Source organism: Pelodiscus sinensis, chromosome 6, assembly GCF_052426305.1.
Source record: "Pelodiscus sinensis isolate ZL-2025 chromosome 6, ASM5242630v1, whole genome shotgun sequence".
In the NCBI taxonomy this organism is placed as follows: Eukaryota; Metazoa; Chordata; order Testudines; family Trionychidae; genus Pelodiscus; species Pelodiscus sinensis.
Genome location: NC_143057.1, coordinates 116,511,183 through 116,533,107, shown reverse-complemented (window position 1 = coordinate 116,533,107; position 21,925 = coordinate 116,511,183). Strand labels below are relative to the sequence as shown.

Here is a 21,925-nt window from a genome sequence, read left to right as displayed (position 1 = left end):
GCCTCACAGTACAGTACTACCAAATAATAGAATTTTGATTGGAACCTCCCAAATATTAAGCTTGATCATTCTTCAAGCTCTAGGAAGGTATGACCCAGCTCTCAAGCGTGTTGCGCATTCACACCAATTTCTCTATTGGGAAAGCACCATAAATGGTTTCAGATACATCCTTATCATTAGGTCTAGAGGGCAAAGTACAGATTAGATTCTAGACCAGAGGTGGGCAATAATTTTTGTATGGGGACCACTTCACAAATTTTGGTATGTGAATGTGGGCTGGCTTTGGGCCCCCCCAGAAGGGGGAGCCTCAGGCAGAAGGGATGAGGCTGGGGGGCCACAGAAAGAGACAGAGTGTGCGTGAGTGTGAAAGAGACACTGTTTGAGAGACTTTGTGACAAGAGAAGCCATGTGCTATCTCTAAGAGAAACCTGTCCTCTGTTGTCATCTCCTCCCCTGCTCTGCACTCCTCTGAGTCACTTCCATCCACGCTGCAGATTGGTGCAGCTCTGCTCTGTCCCTCCCTCTTTCCCATCTCTGCAGACAGGAGGCAGGGACTTCAGCACTCCTCTCTCCCCTCCATTCTCCCCTCTCCCCAGCTATAAGGAAAATGCTGGGAACGGCTTGGCGGCAGGACAAAGCAAGATGGGGTGAAGGGCAACTATAAGTATACATAATCCACACACCTAGTGTGGTTACTGAGTAATGCAAGTGGTACCTAGACCACAGCAACAGTTAAGACCAAGAGACCTCTACAGCAAGCGCTGGAAACCCAGTGGCATTTAGCTCAGAGGATAGAAGCTCCTATACTCAGCTCCAGAGGTCCTAGGTTCAAATCCGCCTGGTGGTGGTTACATATGCACACACTGCTACTCAACTGGGCAGGCCAGAGAGAAATCCTTGGCAGGCGGGATCCAGCCCCCGGGTGTAATTTTTGCCCACCTGTCTTCTGGACTCAGTACTAAACCTGGGTTGTAGTTGCAGTTATCACTAGCTCACTGTGTGACCTTGGACAGTCCAACCCCCTGTGCATCAACATCTGTATCTCCAACGAGGGATCTGCATAGCTTGGAGATCTACAGATGAAAAGTGCAATTTAAAAGGAAAGACCTGTGTAGCTGTGCGGATATAGCTATGCCAGTTGTTACATAAAAAAGCCTCCACCTGAGCTTAATTTATACACATGCATTTTCCTGAAACTACACTAAACTGTAAGGTCTAAGGTTTTAAACTGCAACTCACTGTGATCTTTGTCAAACTTTGCAACTCGTGATCTTTGTCAATCTTTGTAACTCTCAGAAATTTACTGCAAGCTGCCATTTTGTAATCTTTTTAACTCTCAGCTACCTTCCTTGTAACTTGCTCTAATCTGCATTCTCCCCTGAGTCTGAGTGTGTTTGTGTTTGTAAAAGAGTGGGAACAATGGAGCACATGGTGATGAGTCATCACAGACTGCTGCTTTTGCTGGATAAAGGGAAGTGTGGGCATGTTCCTTGATGATGAGGTGAATGAGTCACAGGAGCCATTCAGACACCATATAAAGAGAGGGAGCTATATACACTCTATCTTCCATCTTTTTCATGTGAGACACTTTCTTCCCCTGCTCCTCAGAAACTCCTCTCTACAGCCAGTGTCTCTCCTCCTGATCAGCTTCCCCAGCCATGATAAGCAGACAGACCCTCCAGATCTACATGCCTTGGCTCCTTCTGCAACCCCATATGCCTGTGTAAGTGTGCGAGTGCCTGAGGGCAGGAATGAATGTGTGTGAATGAATGGAGGGGTGTGTGTGCTTCCTTGTTTGTGTGTGTGTGCATGAAAGAGATAGCTCTGTATCTTCTTTAGTTTAAACCTTTGGTGGCAGCTCTATCTTCTTTAGTTTATACCTTTAGTGGCAGTTCTATCTTCTTTGGTTTAACCTTGCAGTGCAAATAATGGAGGAGTACTAATTCCTCAAGCAATAAACCCATAATAGTGTAACCCTGGGTGGGCTCCAGTGAGAATAATTTAGGGTAACACCAGTAAACTCTCCTAGTTTATACTGTCAAAAGAGTTATTTTATTTAAGCCACTGTACTGGCAAAAGACTCTTTTGCAGTATAACTGTGCCCACAGTAAGGCTTTTGTCTACATGCATATATGGGGTTAAAGGTACAATTTTTCCACGCTCCTAACTGACGCTGGCAAAACCTGTAAGCATAGATTAGGTCTCCTTTCCTCCTATTGTCCAAGAAATTGGAAACTACTGGCTTTCTTCAGGAGAGTTTCCCCTTTCTTTAAATGAAGCAAGAAGGTGGGACTTATGAGTAACCAAGCCTGAGCCGGTAGGGGCCAGATGGCCCTTTTATGATGTTTTATTCATTCTCTCACTCTTACTTCAAAGTTGTGAGAGTTTGTCAGACTTGAACAATTGAAGACACTTAAGTCAGGAAATTATCATTTAGTCTTTTCCTTTCTCCCTCTGCTTATACAGGATTGCTCCCTAATATGTTCTTCTCAGCTTCGTCCAGTCCAATTTTTAATGGCCAGTTACTAGCACTTCCACCACTTCCTTTGGGAGATCTATCTGTGATAGATCTTACTATTAGGAACGTTGTCTTGACAACCTAATTTTCCTTTGCTCAATCTCACCCCTTCTATGCTTGCTTACATCACTCAGAACCATCTATCTTCCATCTTTGCACGTACATCTAACCAATTCCCCTACTTTATTAGAACAGCTCCTCTTAGTCACTAAGACAGAATTTGGCGTATGTAAAGCTTTTCACTCATTACTCAAAACCATTCCTCAAGCCCCTGAATTTTATTTTTAAAAGTTACCTTTCTCTGCATTCCCTCTCTAATTTGCCCATATTATTCTGGATAAAAAGGGTGCTCAGAAAAATCGTGTCTCACCAGTATTACAGAAGTTGCACATTAGTGGTTTTTTTAATTACTGAAAAAAGAAATCAGTTTTAATGATGGAATGAAAGGAGCTCATTTAACTTTAGGAGGGAACTGGACATTTTACAAATGAATAACATGAGATTTGTAATCTGGCTAAGACCCATTTGTTGTAACATGATTCACGTCACTTCAAAGATGAGTTTGAAGGAGTTTTTTTTTTTTTTTTAAAAAAGCAAAAAGGAAAATAAAATTCACTTGACAGTTTGACTTCCAAAGAAAATTGAGATACTGAAGAGATGCATTCTGAGCTTTAGAAAGGGCTGTTAGCAGGAGCCACTCACCTGCAAGGAAAAGCTATCATTTAACTGGAAGTGATTTCCTTTCTTTAGGTAACTCTTAAAAGGGGTGGGGATGAAAGGAGCAGAATGTGCCACTCCTAAATGGAAATGACATATTTAAAGTGTAGCTGTATCCTTCAAAATGACACTGTAGAAATGACATCATGGAGTCCCATGGTTATCTTCACTCGATGATTTTTAGAGCAATTTTGCTCAATTTACAAGAAAAATTATTTTTGACAGATTTCTAGAGTCAGCCTTGGATATGACAAGTCAAGTGCCTAAATTGTACATCAGTCATCGAATACATCTGAGCTGAGTCAGGTTTCTTGCTGATGAAGCAAGTATGATTAGTAAATAATCTATCCTCACTTTCAGCACCAGCTTGAGTCTGGAACCAGTAAGCTGAGCTATATAGGGAATGTTTCTTTGAGTGACTTGAATCAATTTGTTGTTTTAAATACTGTTATGTTACCATGCTTGATCAATTATGAAATCAACTCAAAGGGGTGCCATTAACTTAAGAGAACTTTGGGAACAATACGCAATAAGCATTTAGTCTGGATACCCATCAATGTGGTATTGATGCAAAAGCTCTGAGAACTCTTTCACCTAGAACTTCAGAGTGACTGATTCATTAAAAAGTCAATAAGACCACTCTCCTTTAATCAGATTAATTAATGTTTATTCCATACTAATTTTTCAAAGTGATGTGTAAGCAGAGTCATTTGCTCTGAATAAGATCTGGAAGAAATTCTGAAATAAACTCAAAAACTTCATCTCCAAATAGGGATGTGAACTAGTCGACTAGTTGTTGTCTTTCTCCCCCAATAGCAGCCCCCCCACCACCACCTCCACTCCTGCTTGCTGCCTCTATCAGAAAAAGGCAGCAAGGAGCGGGGAAAGAGGAGGGGGTACTTCAAAGCAGCAGCACTACATGGAGCCGGGGGTCAGACCCTGGATTCCACGAGGTGTTGCAGCTTTTAAATGCAGCGTACAGTCTGGGGCCAGCTTGGCTGTCCCCTGGCTTCATGCGGTGTTTCAATGTGGCAGTGCTGCATGGAGGCTGGAATCAGCTGGGGAGTCTCCATGCGGTTTTGCCGCTTTGAAATGCCACATGGAGTCTGACAGCAGCTCCCCATACGCTTCAAAGTGGCAGCACCACATGGAGCCCCGGGTGAGCAGGGGAGTCCCAAGATGACTCCAGGCTCCATGCAGCGCTTTTGCCCTACAGCTGTTGCTACACTTCAAAGGCAGAGGCACCCTATCAACTAATCGAAAAGTCAACACAAAATGCATCAGCTATTCAATTAGTCAATTACTTGAAATTTAACATCTCTATCTCCAACTAGGACCATTTTCAGTGGTGCAGATCAAAGGTGCCAGACCTGTTCCACTGAAAAGTTAAGGTCTCTTCTTGCCCACATGGTGTATTCAGACAGTATCATCATAATCTCTTTTCTGTGTTCTGCACTTTTAAAGGGAGAGAAATTCCCCTCCCACATTTTGAATTTTGCTACAAGAGGCTAAAAGGAGATGAATTCAGTTTGCTCCTCTGGGATGATTACTTTGGTTCTCTCTCTCTCTCTCTGTTGTTATTGTTGTTTTCTTAACATAAAATAAAGCCCATTCTATCAGGAAACAAAGATTATTTTTTTAGATGAGGAATCATAAAACTCCATGAAACAGACATTCCACAGAGCTAAGAATGGTGATAAGAGCTTATTACACTCCACCTCGCCCAAATGACTCTAGCCTGACCTGAGGAAATGATTCTTTGGAATGAGAGTTAAAGCCATTCTCTTTCCTGACTCCGTGCCCTTATTAGCAGTACCAGCGAAGTGGGCATGGAAACCTGGCCCTCTGAAGTTTATCAGAAAGCAGCTATTTATTTTACACCATTATTTCCACCACAATTCATATGAGGAACTGGGTTTTGCCCACGAAAGCTCATGATTCTATATATTTTAGTTGGTCTCTATGGTGCCACAGAAATACTCATTGTTTTTAAAGTTTACTGAAGAGTTATGTTATTATACGCAATTTACTATTGACCTGAGACAGAATCAGACTAGTGCCCATTACAACTTGAGTCAACCTGACCTTCTCCTGTAAAAAATATTCTATAAAGAAAAACCTTAGTATATGCCAATTTCTCCAAAGTCAGTGTGTCCTGAAAACAGCCCAAAATTAAACCAAAGGGCGAACTATCACCATTTACCTCATTTCACTAGGGCTCTTAAGGATTTACCCTTGAAAGGGATTGGCGGAAGCGAACAGAATAGCAACCAATGCTAGCTGCCATTACTTCATTTTCTGTTTGCATCTATATATTTTAGAAACGTGCATCTCTGTGTCTGTAAGTCTGTTTGTTCAAGAACTCCTCCTAAACGGTAAGACCTAGGACCACCAAATCTGGTATGCAGCTTCCTCTTCTCCTAACTTAACGCAAGGTCAAGGTTTGGTTGTGCCAAGAAAATGGGGACTGTTTTCCGTAACATGGAAAGGGAAGGGCACAGAGAGGTGGGACATGATACTGAGAATTACCATTGGGGGCAGCGAGCCCACAAGGGAGCGCTATATGCAGAGTTTTCAAACTAGCAAGATACAATATTTCATCAGAAATCATTAGTCAAACACTGTAGGGTTCATGAATATACTGAATAAATGAACATTTGCAATGGGGAAAAATCTCTCTAGTCCCACCAGAGAACCAGATAGAAACATGCAAATATTCAATTTCCTTGCAGTAAAATAAATAATTCATTTAACCATTTGTCTCGTTACAAGATATTATCTCTATAGTTTATAGAGACAGTTGCACAAAGTGAATTTCTCAATAACTATACACTCTATTATTGTTATAATTATTGCGAAGGAAGACAAATTCAGGATATGAATTATCACTATAGCTAATCTCTAATCAAAGAGGATTCTTGGCTCAGTTTAGCTGCAAAAATAGCAGACCATGTGGGCGACTTCTGAGACTACACAGATATGTACATTAGCTCATTTCACTGGAAAAGACTTTTTGCCTGTAGGGAAATGGGATAGGCATTCTCCTAACAACTGACTTCCCAGCATGACATTAAGAGTTTTCTGAAATGCGTAGCTCAAAATCCTTCTCTAAAATAAAGGCTGTATTCGACTCTTGCTGCTATATCAGGGCCGGATTTAAGATTTTTATATTTAAAGTCTCTCAGTCCTTCAACTTCTGCAGTGTTGACGACCATGGAATGTACTGCTCACTTTCTGGACTGTGTACTGTAAGGAACTGCACAGCTTCTGCAGCATGGAAGCCTATGTAGTAGGGAAAGCTCAACCTAGATGGTCATTTTTCACCCCCCTCTTCAACCTTTATTTGTTCCACCTGCCCGCTGCTTCCCTTTCTTCAGTGAAGGGCAGACCAAAAGGGAATTCCAGATCCCTGTCCTCTGAGATGTGGCTCCTACCCCAGAGCTCCCTGGCTATGTAACAGACCCAAACCAGACACTGAAGCCAACAGCACCCCACCATCCAGCTCTTACTTCAGACCGGAATCTATGCTTTCCTGGCCCAGGCCTATCTCTGCTGTAAAGATTAATTGAGACACACTTACCGATTTGTCTGACACACCCCATGGTAGGCCTCAATGGCATCCTCTGCATCAACATGCTTGTCACTGTTTGGCCAGCTGGTATACGTGTTGATGTTCGACTCCTAAAGGTCACATGCAGAACAACATGAAATCTCTTGGGTCTCATTAAAGTCTTTCTAGCTCTGGATGCTAAGAGTATGTTGAATGGCTTTTCCTTGAGGGCACCTATCTGGCCTACTGCTTTCTGCAGATGAGGAAGGAGCCGTGGGGGCCACATAGATCAGTTTGGGCGCCTCAGTAAGGCTGACATACAGATGGGCACACTGCCAGTCTGCAGAAGAGAGAATTGGGATCCTGGGTGCTTATACCTTGAGTAAACAAAATGGAGATTTACATCTCTAAATGCTGGAGAGGGAGGATTTTTATACGCAACAGATTCACTTTAAAGAGCAGCAGAGAAAAAACCCCTTATGTAAATTGCATGGCCTGCATTTGGCTCTCAGTGACCCAAGTGTAAAAGGAGTTATTCTTGCTTTACAGTCATGTACTCGAGAGCAGAATCTGGCCTAAAACCTGTTCTCCTGTGATCTTCCCCTTTCCAGACAGTACACAAGATCACAGGGGAAGTTTCAGATAACCATCTACTATTGTCTACGTTTTACCAAAGCAAAAGCATCATCTTTCACAAAATCTGCATGGGCAACGAACACCCAGTGACAGGAGTAGAAAGGAACAAGATTTCCCCTTTCATTTACCATATTTTTGCCTGTCTCTTTTTGCTGGGCTGCCTTAATAATCTGTGCCCTTAGGATGAGCACCTCCTCTTTCCGCACTTCCAGTTCCTCACTGGCTGATTTAAGCTGGTTTAATAAAAGGGTATATCTGTCCTGGATGTCACTGGAAGAGTTGTTTTGGGTCTCGTCGTCTACGATAGTCTTCCTCAGCTCATTCAGTTCATTTTTCAGTTTCTTGTTCTCCGATTCCAGTTCTTGCCTCTGCAAAATACCAAACCATTATCTAGCTCATCCAAAGCATCCTATGCATATGTACAGCTGCCTCATTTATTTTAGTTATACCTTCAACGTTGCTCAATTACTGATAAACACAGCTGAATTATCAACTAGTGTGGATATCAGGGTTGCTACCAGTCTAGCTATGTGCATTTCAAAACCAATTTTCGCTGCCTCCCTTACTTCAAGTTGTACCCAGCAATAATCAGAGCGCCTTTGTGATTTACCAGTAACTGCTACAGTGTAATTGATATCCATGAGAGCCAATGCTCCCACCTCCTTTAAAGAGAGTTAAACAAGTAACCGAGGGAAGAGCAGATCCCAGAAAGAATCATTTCCAACTGGCACAAACACAAAGTTCAGAAATGTTAACCCCCAAATTCAAATATTGTTTCCCTTTCTTTCTAATTAAGAAATTAGCATTTGAATGCTGGTGGTCAAAGTGCCAGGGTTAAACAGAGTATTTTGAAAAGGCAGCCACAAGGGAGATATTGACTATATAATTTATGAATTAGGAATATGAAGTCCTTTATTACATTCTGTCTTGCTCAAAAATTTAACTGCAACCTCTCTCAGCCTACCCTCCCACCCACACCAAACCAACTGAAAACCTACACAAAAGTTCAACTATGGGCTGTTGTAAGATTCCACCTGGAGTGTTACATATTATTTCCTCTACCGCTTCGGCACTGTATATCCCCTGCTGGGTGAGTTACAGTTGTTTGAAAGCACAAGTAGGATTTATTAATCTAATTTGTAGGAGCTGTCATCACTGGACTGTGATTCCAGCATTTCCCTTCGAGTGCTCGACAATCCACAGCATTTGACAGACAGGTCAGGAATTCATGGGTTTCATGCAGGTTATTTCTCCTGAATAATGATGTGCGTGCCTTTGTTGTACCTGTTTTTGCTGAGATGGTTTCAACATTTATTTGTTTTTGCTAGTCAAGAAGGGGATGGGAGACAGGGGATTAAAATCTGACTGCTAAGGCAGCCTCCACCCTGCATGTGAGAACTCAGCAATAATCACTGTTGGCTGGTAGTAAGTAAACTGCCGTTTAACCTGCTTACTGATACCTAGAATAGCGGGTCCCAACTGCCGGTCCGCGGACCAGTGCCACACCATGAACCACTGGCTGCCAGGTCACGCCTCAGGCTCACCCCAACCCCCCGAGCTGCCGCATAGCATCCAGATTCAGCTACAGCAGCTGCAGAGGCTGGTTTTGCCTGGTGGTGGTGCTGGGGCTGAGGCGGTGGCGGCGCAGTAGGCACTTCCCTTCCTCCTCCTCTCTCCCATCCAGATAAGATGGCAGCCCGGTCAGTGCTCCATGTTTCTCCCTCTTCCCCCCCAGCCTCCACCCATGGGGGTGCAAGACACACTTGGGAAAGGAGGGGGCATGAAGGAGGAGGGAGCACATGAGCCACCAATGGCTGCTCTCCCTGCCCACACAGCCGTGGCAGCTTTGCTCTGGGGAGTGCTGAGGTGGGGGCAAAGGGGTGTTGGGTGAGGGCATGGTGGGGTCACGGAGCAAGGGAGTGTTGGCACGGGCTGTACAGGTCAAAGGTTAAAGGAGTGGGGCATAGGAGTGGGGGGGGGGTCAAAGGGTATTAGGCAATAAGGGGTAGAAAATAAGATGAAGAATATCTTACTGCCCCTACATAAAACTATAGTACGCCCACATCTTGAATACTGCGTACAGATGTGGTCTCCTCACCTCAAAAAAGATATTTTGGCATTAGAAAAGGTTCAGAAAAGAACAACTAAAATGATTAGGGGTCTGGAACCAGTCCCATATGAGGAGAGGCTAAAGAGACTGGGGCTTTTCAGTTTAGAAGAGAGGAGACTGGGGGGGGATAGGATAGAGGTATATAAAATCATGAGTGGTGTGGAGAGGGTGAATAAAGAAAAAAGTTATTTACTTGTTCTCATAATATGAGAACTAGAGGACACCAAATGAAATCAATGGGTAGCAAGTTTTAAACTAATAAACTTTGAAGTAGGAATAAGATCCTCCGGAAAAGAGCGCTTTTTCCGGAGGATCGGGGCCAGTGTAGACGCTCTTTTCCGGCTTTTCTAAAAGCCGGAAAAAAGCGGCGGACATTTTTATTTAAATGCCGCGGGGGATATTTAAATCCCCCGCGCATTTCCCTATTGCGATTTCAAAAATTACCATGCCCCTTCCGGAAAAGGGGCCAATGTAGATGTAGCCCCCATGTATGGACAATTGCATCCCTTTTCCCAGGTGTGAAATGATTGTGTATTTCCTAGGGAGGTGGAGTGAATGACTTTGGAATGTGAGTGTTTGAAGAAGAGGTCCTATAACTCAGAGTCACTATGAATTGAGGCCCAATATAAAGCAGACTGATGCAGGGCATTATAGACAGTGTTGGAGTGTTAAGAGTGAGCATCCCCTTTTCAAACAAGACAGCCCCGAGATAAACACTGGGAAGGAGACACCAACATATTGATGTCAGATGGCAAAGAAGAATGACTTTCAGATAAACAGATGTTAAAATGGTGATTGATTAAGAATTGATACAGCAAAATGTATAGATTTGCATGGGAGAAGAGTCTTATAGAAGATGGGGTGTCTTGCATGACTCTCTGGGTCTCGTCTTGTCAAGATCGGAGCATCGGTTTGGACGGAGAGAAGCCCCTGCTCCTCCCCCTCACACTTAACTCACCTGGCCAGTGAGTTAATGTGAGCAACAGACTGGTAACTTTAAGCAAAAGCAAGAGGGTGTTTGTGTATCTGTGGGTAGGTGTGAATATGCATATAACAGAGTAATGTTACACTGACAATGTGGCGTTATGCCTTATCCCTCTAAAAAGATCCTGTGAAATTCTTTCAAATATAACAAGTATCCTATGTCTGCTTGATTTTATTTCACCCTGCTCTCCTCCATCTTAATTCCTCTCAGAACAAGTTGTGTGTGTCTGTACCAAATCCCTTATAAATCTGTTTAATATTACACACAAATGCAAATGCATCATAAATAGATATTATTTCCATTGGCACTGTGAATCTATCAGATTTCTCTAAGAGTGCATTAATACACTATAATAATTACCTAAATTAATATGGTCAAGAAACACTCAGTGACACACTAGGGCTCTTCCTGTTCAAACCCCACACTCCTCAGAAAGAGCCCAAGGGCACAATCCATCTCTGCAAAGGACCAGCACAAATTCTGTGGCTCTCAAGACTTCATAATAGGGCTCACGTGGTGCTTAGGATTTTTGCTAGCCTTTACATAGGACTGAATTTCCCCGAGAGAGCCTTCAGTTCTCAGTGTGCCTGAAGATCAACAAATCAAGGCTCTGTTGGTATGAAAGAAGAAGCTAATTCCAGAGTTAGGTCTCTCCCACTGACAAACTACACCTCTACAAATAACTCTGCCAACGTCATCTAGGTACAATCAAGTTGGAGAAACCCAGCTGGGGAATGAAAGTCTGTAAATTACACAAGATGAACTGTAAAGGGCTTTACAGGTCAAAAATCAATGTCTTGAATTGGACCCAGCAGTGAATTAGAAGCTAGTAAAGACTCTGCATAGATCCTGGGTAAAACGTACTGCCTATGTGAAATATTACAGAGTAAATAGTGGGCATAGCATTCTGCACCAGCTTCTCTCCCAATTGCTTTCTCTGCTGCAGCCCTGTTCAGAAGTAGTGCACAGCAATAATCCAATCCAGAAGTGACCAAAGCCTGCAAGACTGCACGCAAAAGGAACAAGCAAAATCTCTTTACTAAGTGAAGATGAAAAAGGCAACTCTCGGCTATTGCTGCTATGCAGACACCCAGAAGCAATCTAATACCTGCCAAGATTGCAAACCTGAGTTGTCAAAAAAGACAAACCTCAAATGGGCAGATATAATCAGTGCCACGTCTTCTGGTTCTCCCTCTTGGCGACTGGCTTGATGTCAATCCATTAGCCCAACCCCTCAGCCAGCTAGCTGTCATCCATGTCCAGATTTCGGTCAGACATTGGGAAAACTGAGAGAATGAGTTGTCAGTCTGACTTTCCAACCCAAACTTCTGTCCTCCCTAGCTGTCTCACATTCACCCAATAGAGGATGAGAGAGAAGTCCACAAAATGGATGAACAGTGGTCCAATGCTATCTCCTGGCTCTCCAAAAGAGAGAAAGGAATGAAGCAGCTATGGACAACTCCTGCCTATCTCTGCCTGGGTTTGCAAGTGGCTCAACGTAAGCTCAAGATCAACGTTATCAAAGGCACAGACAACTGATCTACATCCACCACTGGAAATAGATGGTCACCAGCACAGCTTCTTTCCAAAAAAAAGTTCAGGGTGTAAACGATCAGGGAATACATTGGACTCTGAACAAAGTGCCAGAACTATCTTGCTGCTGCAAACAACTGGGTAATAACTGGCTACAAGCATGTGATTTGTGAACTGGGTACCGCAGGATGTGCTGGCGTAGGGTTTAGTAGTACAGGTGAACAGAAAGAGCTCTGGTTCTTCCTTACTGTGGTTTGGCTGGACAATTCTATTTACTAGAAAACATATGGTTCTTGCCACATGTTAATTTAGATATGTGGGAGTGTCTGCAAGACAAAATAATCCCTCTTCCCCAATTATTTTAAATGAGGAGGGATGAGAAAGAGACATCGCCTCAAAGCAGGTGGGTACTAAAATACAGTCTAGATATGTACTGTGAATGAAAACAGTTTGTCAGAGATGTGACAATGTAAATCCTTTTTCCAGTGTTGTGTTGCCGCAGCCATGTCAGTCCCAGTACATTTGAGACACAAGGTGGGCAAGATAAACTCTTTTATTGGATCAACTTCTCATGGTGAAAGAGACAAGCGTTCAAATTTACACTAAAGAGCAGATCTGTGTAAGCTTGGAAGCTTGTCCCTCTCACCAACAGAAGCTGACCCAATAAGAGATATTACCTTGCCCAAATGGTCTCCTTAATCTTTTTTCCACTCTTCCCAATATTTGAAATAGAAATTCCTCCAATAGCTGGACATTAAAGATTTAAGTACAATTTTCAGACACCTCAAGCACTAATCATAAGCCTAAGAGGCAGAAAAAATACCTCCGTAAGACAAAGATTTTTTTAAACCTCTTATACTGGCATAAAAGAAAAGTAAATCAAATTATGCCATTCTCTTGAAGGAACGAGAGAGACTATAAATAGAGACTATTTGAGAAATAAATTAATTAATGGGGGGGAAATAATAGAAACAGAGAAAGAGCCCAGCTCTGTTACAACATGGCTCCCACTGCTAAGAGGATGCAATGAGAAAATAGAACTCAGAACCAGCTACAAACAAGTTGTGTTTTAGTTGCAAATGGAGCTGTTTTTAGCAGAAACAATGTGTGTTACATGCAAAGTTGGGTAAAATGCCAGTGACCTATATTTTTGTTTCTCCAGCTCTTTCAATTTGGAGCTGGTTGCTCCCAGGTCAGCCCACCTATGGGAATAAATAGTACTTTTGCTGCAGGAGTTTATGCTTTCTGTCACCATTTTGTAGAAAACTGTTGATTCTTGCTTTTTGCAGGAACAGTAGCCCCTTCTTTAGGCAGAAATATCAGCAATACGTTAACTGATAGAGATGTTACAAAGCTTTACAGTACATGTAGAAGTACTAGACACAAATTATAATTTTGAAAAAAGAGGGAGGGCAGGGGAGAGAATATTTGCTAAGCTTAAATCAATTCTCAGATTATGGCTAAAAGAATCGATCGTCTGTGGACACCTTCCGCCTTGGTCTGCATAGTAAAAAAAATATATATAAAAAAATAAGTAGACAGGATTGGGATATTGGGAGAGTCGGTAGGTCTAGAAGAGGATTTCTATTTAAATGAATAGATCCACCATTTTCTTAGGTAAAAGCTGCTCCACACAGTTGGAAGCTCACATTTCAATCTTGCTAAACACTTTTTTTCCTAAATGCAACCTGAAAAGGAGTTATTACACATCATCAATACCAAAACGCTGCTCTAAGTAGATGAATTGTATTCAAAAGTACATTTGCAAGCAGTTTTAGAATAACCCTTAAGAAAATACTTTGAATGTTTGAAACTAGTGTTACTATCTATTTATACAAACAAAACTGCATTAAAAGAAACTTACAATGGGAAGAAAAAAACTCTATGGTTAGAAATTGCCAGAATTAAGGTTGCCACAGAGCCTGTGGTTGGGTTAAAATGACAAGAGTTTGTAACCTCATGTTAGTTCTGTGGGCCCCAAAACAATGGGAGAGACTGATATAGCTTTAACCTGCAAGGTGTGTTCACCCATGGTTGCAACCGTATGTTGTTATACTAGCTCAAGTGACTTTAAACTGCTGTTGGTGTATTTAACCAAATAGAAGGATTCTGGGGCAGGGATTTGAGGTCTCTATCATACTTCCATCTTGAGCTTTGCAGAGATACTAATAAAGTGTTGTAGGTATCTACTGGTGACACTGTGCGACGTGAGTGTAACAAAAACCCCATTGCTTTTGTCCCTGGGATTTGGTGGGCAACGCATCAGAGAATGGCATTGTAGACACTTGTACAAAGGATAGACAGTAGATATTTTCCATCTCTAATTTCTGTTTCTCTGCTTGAACATGGAGAGATAATGCAAATGGTACAAATGGGTACTACGTTGTCTCTGTAGCTTAGTGCGTGGCATTTAACACTTGGTTGATAAACACTCTCTCAGATCTCCTGAGCCTTTTCATGTTTGTTCCAGGAGCTAGGGAGAGGAGAAGGATCTGAAATTAAATTTCTGCACTAAAAAAAGAGTTTGTTTTTCACACAACATCTCCACGGATGAATAGCTAAGCCAAGAAAGAGTTGTACCGAAAATGAGTGTGCATGACAGTCAATACATGCAAAAGCACTCCAACACAAACTCAGTCACACAAGAGCAAGAAAGTACACATCTTCCCTGAAAAAAACACTATGAAAATATCCACGCAATGGGGAATGTATCTGGTATACGGCCAGGGAAACACAAGTTTTGCCTGAAAGAGGGGTGTAGACAACTTGTGCAATGAATTCGGAGCAACAATCCATCCTGCAAACACTTTCACTCACATATTATACCGCAAGTCCAAAAATGCACTGGTGTCACCTTCCAGGGTAACGAAGTGCTCTCGTTTCCTGCCAGGCTTACTTAATGCATCCTTAGAGCTAAACAAATAAAAATGTCATCAAACAGTAAACCTCTGTGATGCGTATGAAAACAGTCACCTCCATGTCAACAAATGCTTACTAAACTGCACTTTCCTGCATAGCATCCAAGTGCAAGCTGTAGGAAGTGCCTGAAAACTTTATCGCAGGCTGCATCTGCTGGGGAGAGAACGGGACGGAAGGATTGAGAGTGGCTAGCTCTGAATTCAGGGATACGAGGGGAGAACTCTGCAGCTGGGAAGGCCCAGGGAGACAGCGCTGGACCAAATCTGCTGGATTTAGAGAGTGAATGAGAGACTGCTGCAGAGATGGGGAGCGTGGACGTTTGGAGTTAAAAACCACATCGGACTTGCAGCTGGGGAAGGAGACCCCCGTGGGGATTTATAATTGTTGCTGATCAAGTTAACCCAGGAGCAGTATATTGATAGACCAGCCTGCACCTGAAGAGAAGCTATAGGAGAGTCACACTGTGAGGCATATAGTGTCAGGAAACTCCCCTCCCTTTTCCTCTTACCCAGGCCTGCATTTGCTGCTCGGTTCTGACAGATAAATCTGTGGCACAGTGCACGGCATAGGCCAGTGAGGAGACACTCCCCAGTAACATCTGCCACCACTCTGTCTACTGGAAACCACAATGAGTCCAAAGAGTGCAGAGCAAGCTGCAGAGTGCCTTCAAACTGCCACACAATCTCAGTCTTTAATGGGCAGAATGAGTTACAAAAGGCCTTGGTTTATTTTGGAGGTCAGATGGATTTACTCAGGCTGTTAGAGCCATTCAAAAGGTTATTAGCACGGAAGCCAAGAAAATAATCCCTCGTTCGAAAATTCTTTACCTTCAGATTGTTGTAAGCTAGATCTGTATCGCGGTCGGAATCCGCTTCATTCTTCGTTTCAATTACCTGGATGGATTAAAAGACACACAGATATGTGACAGCAGGCTAGAGAAAGCGGATACAGAGGCCAGTTTTCTAAGTCAGGCAATCTGGCTTTGGCTGCAGTTTTGGGTCACCTCCAGTGATGTTTGTTGGCTGGTGTTGAACCAAAGAAAGCAATGATACTAAACTGTGTATTGTAAACAGAGATTAGGTGAAACTCAAAGGCCAAGAAAGAATACAACAGGGAACGTGTACAAGGAAAAAGAAGAGGAGTGTAACTCTCCTTCCTTTTCCCCAGGCCAAGTTTGAATTCAGCCCAGGGGAATAGCGACGTGTGGGCCTGAGTGGGCTGGGCCCACCCACTTAATATACAGGCCCATCCACTCCAGCCCGGCCTTTGGTCCTGCTGGAGCATGGGGGCTTGCCTATCTCCACCCAGGCCAGGGGAGTGGGGTCAGAAGCTTGTTCTGCTCTGCTGCCCAGCGTTCCCAGCATGAAGTGGGATCAGAGCGCTGGGGCTTGTCCTGCTCCCCCCACCTAGTGATCCTAACAGCAAGCAGAGTCGGGGTTCCCGTTCCCCCGCCAGGAGCACTGGACAGCAGAGCAGGGTGAGCCAGGGCACTCCAACTCCGCTCTCTGCTGGGCATGCTGGAACAGGGCAAGCCTGGGTGCTCTGACCTCCCTCAGCCTGGTGCTCCAACCCCACTGGAGCGCTGGGCAGGCAGAGGGGCAAACCCCTGCCCTCAACCCCATTCCCAGCAGGTGGAGCGGGAAGTGGGGAGAGTGGGGCACATTTTTATGGGGATCCCATTTTTACAGGCCCCCCTGGCCAGGACATCTATCCATCCCGCTCTTCCAAGGCTATCTGGGGAAGGGGAAGAGGCAGCCCCATTGCTACTGCCCTCCTGGGCATTGCCCTCCCTCTCACCCAAAGTTGGGGCCCCATCCACCTGTCCCATTCTGGATCTGACACTGATTCAGCCTAAGACCTTGTCTATGCTACAGCTTACTTCTGTACAACTTACATCACACAGGGGCATGAACAATCTACCCCCCTACGTGATGTAAGTTATACTGACCTAAGCACCAGTGTAGACAGTTACGTCGGCAGGACAGCTTCTTATGGGAGATGGAATATTTAAGCCAATGGGAGAGATCTCTTCATTAGAAGCACTTAGAGATGGCAGCTGCATTAGTGAAGTGCTTGTAGTGTAGAAGTAGGGCATTTTGGGATGCTATATAAATAATATCAAAACACATTAAAAAAGGTAAATAAGGGAATTTAAATTTGATACTGGAATCTCCCCCAATTTCTTTTGGAGTTTCCCCAAAAACTTACTACTAACAAATGGGATAGCATTTAAATCCACTGCATTATGTAAGTCTTGCTGAAAGTAGAGCACAATTCTTGTAGCTCCGAGACTCATTAAACTAAAACCACATTTTATAGCAAGAATGATACTTTCATCTCATTTCCCCACATGGCTCTGCCAGATGGCCCAACATATCAGGGTCAAGAATATAACAAGTGGCATGAAGCAAACAAATGTAATGTTTAAAATTATGTTACATTAGAAAATAACATGCCCATGGGGCCTAAAGGTTATTTCCTTAAATTCATCACAAGGTGAACTGAAGGTGATGGGACAGCTATCTGATACTGTAGGACAGTTCTCAACTTTGTAGGGTTTGGACTTCACTGTCACTCTCCCAGTTTTCCTCCAAGGGAAGAGTTAGCATGGAAATGCAATTGCTTAGACACACACGTGTTCACTGTTCTGGGATTAGGGCCCTACCAAATTCACGGCCATGAAAAACGTATAATGGACCGTGAAGCCTGGTTTCCTTCGCCTCCCTACCCTGTCAAATCCGGTCATTTGTTGTGCTTTTACCATATACCAGTGGTTTTCAAACTAAGGGTCATGGAATGTTGAGCACTGGGTCTCGCTGCTGCAGGGGGATCAGGTGACCAGTGGGGGTGCTAAGGCAGCTGCCTGCCTGTCCTGGCACTGCAGACTGTGTTGTGCCCTAGAAGCTGCCAGCAGCAAGCCTGGCTCCTAGGTGTGCACCAGGCTCTGTGCACTAGCTCTGTACTCCCATTGGCTGGGAACCTGCTGCTGGCTGCTTCTGAGGTGTAGCATAGTCTGTAGAGCCACTCAAGGGAAGTTCCTCCTGCCCCACTCTGACCTCCCAAAGCTCTCATCCTCAGCCCCACTCCAGAGCCCACACTCCAGTTGAATTATTTTGGGTCATGGGCATCAACAAGTTTCTTCAATGGGGTCATGAGGAAAAAACATTTGAAAACCGCTGCCCTATACAAGTTTTATGGAAGAACGCAGTGTTTCTCAAATGATCCCAAATCGGTGGTCCTGACCTACAGGGAAGTTGCAAGGGAGGTATTTGCCGCCCTTACTTCAAGAGATGGGTGGCTGGAGAGTGACAGCCGCTGACTAAGGGCCCAGCTCTGCAGACAGCAGTGCAGAAGGCTGCCAATACCAGCCGTCCTATCCTTACTTCTGTGTTGCTGCCGCAGCGGTCCTTCAGAGCTGGGTTCCCCACTGCTCTCCAACTCTGAAGACAATGCTCTGGCCGAGAGCAGCAGCGCCAAAGTAAGGGTTTCAGTACCGCACACGCTAACAGTACAGTGCTACAGTAACAACCTTGTGACCCCCCAACTCCCTTTTGAGTCAGGACCCCTACAATTATAGCACCGTGAAGTTTCAGATTTAAAGAGCAGAAATAATGAAATTTACTATTTTTAAAATCCTATGACTAAGAAATTGACCAAAATGGACCCTGAATTTGGTAGGGCCCTATCTCTGATTGACAAATAACTAGGCACATTTCTACAAAAACAAAAACTCACAGAACAAGTCTCAGAGCCCAGGTCCACTGACTAGGGTTGGTGCTGCAGGGTTAAAGATAGTGGTGGAGTTGTTCAGGCTCAAGTTGCAGCCTGGCTCTGACTCGCTACTTCCTCATCAGGTTTCAGAGCCTTGGCCTCCATCTGAACCCAAAACATCTATACAGTTATTGTATGCCCTCGGCCCAAGCCTAATGAGTCAACTGATCCAGTCTTCAAGACACAGCATCACTGGTTTCCCTTTGCAGTGTAGACATAACTTTTTCAAGTATTTTACAAAGTCTTGGGTGATGGTTAAGTTTTAAAAATTATTCACACTCCTCCCATCCCAGAACAGCCAGAGTTGCCCATACGGAAGAGTAAGCCCAATACCCCTTATCTCTGGCCAGGTCTACATTAAAGGGAAAGGTCAAATCAAGATACACAACTCCAGCTACATTAATTACGTAACTGGAGTCAATGTACTTTGATTCGAGTTTCCCCGCCATCCTCATAGCAGGAGGCTGACAGGAGCACACATTCCTAATGGCATCCCATACTCCTTGCAGGAGCAGGAGTACTGACCATCAACAGGGGTGCTCTCTGAGTTTGATTTAGGGAGTCTTAATTAGACCCACTAAATTGAACTCCAGAAGATCGATCACAGCAGTGTTGATCTTCCACTGAGTGAAGACATGGCCTCTATGAAGTGCCCGAAGAGTACCAGCCCTGGAGGTCCAAGTGCAACAAGCAGATGTATAGTTAAGCTGCAAACAACCCAATATACTTAGACACTGTAATGGTCTTTCAAAGAAGCAGGAGCTAAAGTTTATCAGGCAGTTTGGCTTCTTCAGGTTCTTTGAAGGATCTTAACTTGAGAAAATATCAACTGCTGAAAGGACAAAGGACTTAGAACTGCTGTGAGGGTCCCTACAGCCACTACCTAGCTAACAATTACTCGGTCGTGACCAAACTGCAAGCAGGTCAGTAGCGCTCGACATTCTTGATTTTTCTCTTTACTGCTCCCTTCTGTTCTATCAACTACCACCAAAAGAAGTGTAATCAGCTCCCAAAAATGAAATCATCAGTTAACTCCCTGCACCACGCACTCATCACTGAATCATTACATGTTTTTGTGCACTGAGCATGTTTGATAGCGAAATTCCCATATCCATTTAGGATCACTGAGATCTTTGACGTTTTATTCCATGAATGGACAGAGAAGGGTTCATCTGGGTCAAAACATGGGCTGAGAAGGAAATACAAGAAAAGACCATTTTCCTATGCCTATAACATTAAGCACATCTTACAGACATTTGAGAGGTGACAAGTTTCAGGAGACATAACAGGTAACAACACCGGTACCCAGAAATGTTATACTCCGTTGGCTGTTGTCCAGAGAGCATGAGATTTTCTCAATATATTTCAAAGCCAAACATTTCCATCAGAGAGCAGAGTGGCTGAACTTGCTACCTCTGTAATGCTACCATGGAATTAAAATTTAAACACCAAAAGCAGCACCGAAGAACTGGCAATCCTGACAGAAATGCTATTTTTCCCACTTTCCCACTTCTTCTGCTGGGCAGTGAGGAACAAGTGTCAGCTCGAGTCAAATCACATCAATATTAAACTGAAAACGGATCCAGAATTATTCATACTCCAGAGCAGGATTGGGCATTCTGAGGGGTGAATCTTGACAAGGACACTAACCTTAGAAATAAAGTTACTGTATAAATGGGCAAAACTATGAATGCTTCAGAACCAGGCCTAGTGGGAATGAACCCTACCAAAATTTATGGGCACCTTTTAGGGAGGTAAAGCGTTGGGGGCTTTGGCTCATTTGTAGTTAACTCCTTAAGAGTCGCAGATCAGCCTCAGAAAGATTTAAAGTATGAGGGGAGTAATTGACTGGTATATTTGCAGGAACTTTGGTTTCTAAATCTCTGTCAATGAATGAAGACTGTGCATCTCCTATGATGCATTCCTGCAGTAGCCAGATGGAATAATTTTATTAATAGTTAATAGAAGTATCTAGTGGCAGTGAATTAAAGATAATTAATAGCACTTTTGTTGATTTTGCCACCGCTTTTATAAATGGACACATAGATCGCCTGTTTAAGAAAAATAAGTGGAATAGATACCTGAAAAACATTCTTTAAAACAGGCAAAAATAACTTATTTATGAAACCAAAGACTGTAATAACTAGCCATTTCATATTCAGCTGCTGTTGCTGAACACTGTGTGTGGTACTATGCTGCTGTATAATGTACTGTTGTACATGTATCTTCTCATAGAAAGAACATGAAAGAACATAGAAAGCACAGATCTGGGGTTCCTCCCAACACCTTGCCCAGGGGCCTGGCAATTCTCTAAGTCCCCCCACAGATATAAAAACTGAGTTTTCAGCTAATATTTCCAATAGGGGTAGTAAACAGTATCAGCGGAATATTGGATTTATTACACCATAGGCCACTACTTTGCAGGATCAATTGACCCTACGGTGGGATTAATTATTCAAAAGTTGATTTTACATTCCATTGATTTCAAAGCTATTGCTTATGTGGAAGAGGATGACAAAATAAAAAGACACTGTTACTCATGGATGAATAGGAGAGTTGTGCGCACGCACACGCACACGCACACGCACACAATATGAGGGACATTTTTTACCTGGGATTTCTTTTTCTCCAATTGGGTTTGCAGTTTCTTTCTTTCCTGTTCAAGTTCCCTCACTCGCTTTTGTAGCTTCAGAAAGAGAGTCATATCCATGGCTGCTTTATCTAAACCGACATCCTACATGGGGAAAAAGAGTAATTTTAGCAGCCCACAAGCATTAATGAATAGATCTAGGGGAATAACAGGTTTTTTGGGCGTTCATTAGCAGCTAGGAAGCATTAAAAATTGTTTTGGATCCACCAAAAGTTTGTGGAACTGAAAAGGGAAAACAAAAATTTAGTTTGGGGCCAAACAAAAATCTTAAATTGAAACTTTTGTGGTTTATTTTAAAAAAATAAAAACATTTGAAAATGAAAATTTGTTTCCAACAAAACATAGTGTTTATTTTTTTCAAAGATATGGCTATGGCCACAGCTTATAGCCATCCATAAACTCTCTACTGATTGGCTTAAAATCACCAGCTAGTGCATGTAACAGGCTTACAACGTACATTAATCATTTATTATCACTTCATACGTCACTTGTAATGGAACGTTAATACTGAGTCAGTGTTGGTTTTGTCTAGAGAC

General features: G+C 43.2%; 1 protein-coding gene across 2 annotated transcripts in view; it reads right to left on the bottom strand.

The window, feature by feature from the left end:
* Positions 1–21,925, bottom strand: part of MYO5B (myosin VB) — a 328,229-nt gene that overhangs the window by 36,291 nt on the left and 270,013 nt on the right. For both annotated transcript variants that reach the window (XM_075932680.2, XM_075932681.2), the window contains exons 26-29: positions 21,351–21,473; positions 15,796–15,861; positions 7,550–7,789; positions 6,816–6,916 (exon numbers count right to left, since the gene is read on the bottom strand). In XM_075932680.2, coding sequence (XP_075788795.2) covers positions 6,816–6,916; positions 7,550–7,789; positions 15,796–15,861; positions 21,351–21,473 — 530 coding nt within the window. The remainder of the gene's footprint in view (positions 1–6,815; positions 6,917–7,549; positions 7,790–15,795; positions 15,862–21,350; positions 21,474–21,925) is intronic.